This window comes from Hipposideros armiger, unplaced genomic scaffold, assembly GCF_001890085.2.
Source record: "Hipposideros armiger isolate ML-2016 unplaced genomic scaffold, ASM189008v1 scaffold_95, whole genome shotgun sequence".
Classification (NCBI taxonomy): Eukaryota; Metazoa; Chordata; class Mammalia; order Chiroptera; family Hipposideridae; genus Hipposideros; species Hipposideros armiger.
Window position 1 is genome coordinate 2,628,340 of NW_017731445.1, and position 1,935 is coordinate 2,630,274.

General features: G+C 39.0%; 1 protein-coding gene across 1 annotated transcript in view; it reads right to left on the reverse strand.

Annotated features, from left to right (window-relative positions):
- LOC109384480 (probable global transcription activator SNF2L2) overlaps positions 1-1,935 on the reverse strand; it is a 65,468-nt gene that overhangs the window by 56,474 nt on the left and 7,059 nt on the right. Inside the window, exon 3 of the mRNA XM_019645883.1 lies at positions 760-933. Within this exon, the coding sequence (XP_019501428.1) occupies positions 760-933 (174 nt within the window). The remainder of the gene's footprint in view (positions 1-759; positions 934-1,935) is intronic.

A 1,935-nucleotide genomic window follows, 5' to 3' on the forward strand; every position in this document is an offset into this window, starting at 1 on the left:
GGAGAGGCCTGCAAAATGGTGATGACAAAATTAAAAGCCAATTGCTCTCAAATAAACCCGAGGGAGGCAGGTCTCTCCAACGAGAAATATGTTATAAAAGTTTCTTCTGCTTTAATGTAAATCCCTTAGCATGGTGACTCGAGGTTTTATAGGGTGCCAAAAACCTCCATGCAGAATTTGTATACGCTTTTTAAATAAAGGAAGGGAAATGTGTATGCTTATTTATACTAAAGTCCAACATTTTTAAAAACAAACCTAAGCTAGGCACTAAATTAAGCACAGAAAAACAAATACAACTTATAGGATTATGACACAAAATCAAATCCTATATCAAAATATTTCCAAACCCCTAGAAAAGAATGTTTTTAAATATCTGCTGCTGTCAAACCGCTAACTGGGCCCTTCAAAGAGCCCTGGGTACCATATTTATATTTGTTATAAAAATAACTTTTTGCTTTCTTCTTTCGTTTTCCAAGTTCCCCAGGATTTTGCTCCAGGAAACCCACCCAAGTCAGCAGCTTTCCATGGGATGATGAAGATGACACCTGGCTAGAGGTAAGAAAGCCCGCTTACCTGGCTTGGCCTGAGTCTCCTCACCTACAGTGTGGTGAGGCTATGGACGCTCCAAGGAGCTTTTCTGTTCTGGGATGCCCTCGCCGCCCACAATGGCACATTTTTTTACGTCGCTCTGACTCCATCCAATTACTTAGTCAGACATCTCTGTCAACATAAGGACACGCAAAGCCCAGGCCTGAGTACCTGGTGCTTCTGCCGGCGCTTCCGCTCCTGCTCAATCTTCTGCTGCTTCTCCAGTTTCTCCGTCATGCGGGCCTCCCTCAGGGTCTGGCGCTTGCTCCGTTTGTATGCTTTGGAGTTGAGAGCCGTCTCGAGGGTTGTGTCCCGTCGCATGCAGGCCACCACCTCCTGCCTCAGCTGTCAAGAAGAAAGCGTTAAGAGAGTGTCCCCAGACAGGGGGGCTCCGGAACCTTGCCTTTCTCTCATTTCCATTTAGTGGGGCAGAATGGAGACTCTACTAGTTTCTCAGTCACAGTTGGCCTTTTAGGAAAATGAAGGGATTAAATCATACCAAATGGAATGTGGTACTTTCACAAATGGTCTAAATTTTCTTCCTAAATAATTCAGAAAAAAAGCAATTATAGCACTGTAAAAGTAAAAACAAAGAAAAAAGTGGATGTTGTCCTGGTCTTTAAATAAGGTAATTCATTCTACTTAATTATTCTAATGATACTAATTAGTTAATAGGCTTTAAAAATGTTTTACTTTGTTTTAAATGCCATACTAACATTATTTTTGTGTTTAAAGATTAATTTAATGATGCTCTGCAAAAAGAATAAAGACATTACTTCCTGTTCATGTACAATAGCGGCAGATACTCAAACAATGTTAATTCATGGTCTCAGATTGAAGATGGGAAATACTATTTCACTGATACGTGGGATATAAAAATGAAAACAACAAAGGAACAAGACAAACAAATAAAGAAACAAAAACTCATAGACACAGACAGTAGTTCAGTGGTTTCCAGAGGGTAAGGGGGGAGGGGATGGTAGAAGAGGGTAAAGGGGATCAAATATATGGTGATGGAAGGAGAACTGACTCTGGGTGGTGAGCACACAATGTGATATATAGATGATGTAGTACAGAATTGTACACCTCAAACTTATGTAATTTTACTTACTATTGTCACCCCAATAAAGTTTAATTAAAAAAAAATGATGGGAAATACTAGTATTGGCTTCCTCCCACTCCTAACAATGATGTTCTTTGCAAGATATTCAAATTTTATACTATATCATAGACTTCTTTTAGATTATCATAAATATAATACCTTACCTGCATTGTATGTTATGTGGTGGTTGGTAGTGGGAATTGGGAATATACATTAAAATAATAATTCCATTGAATCTGAAATCA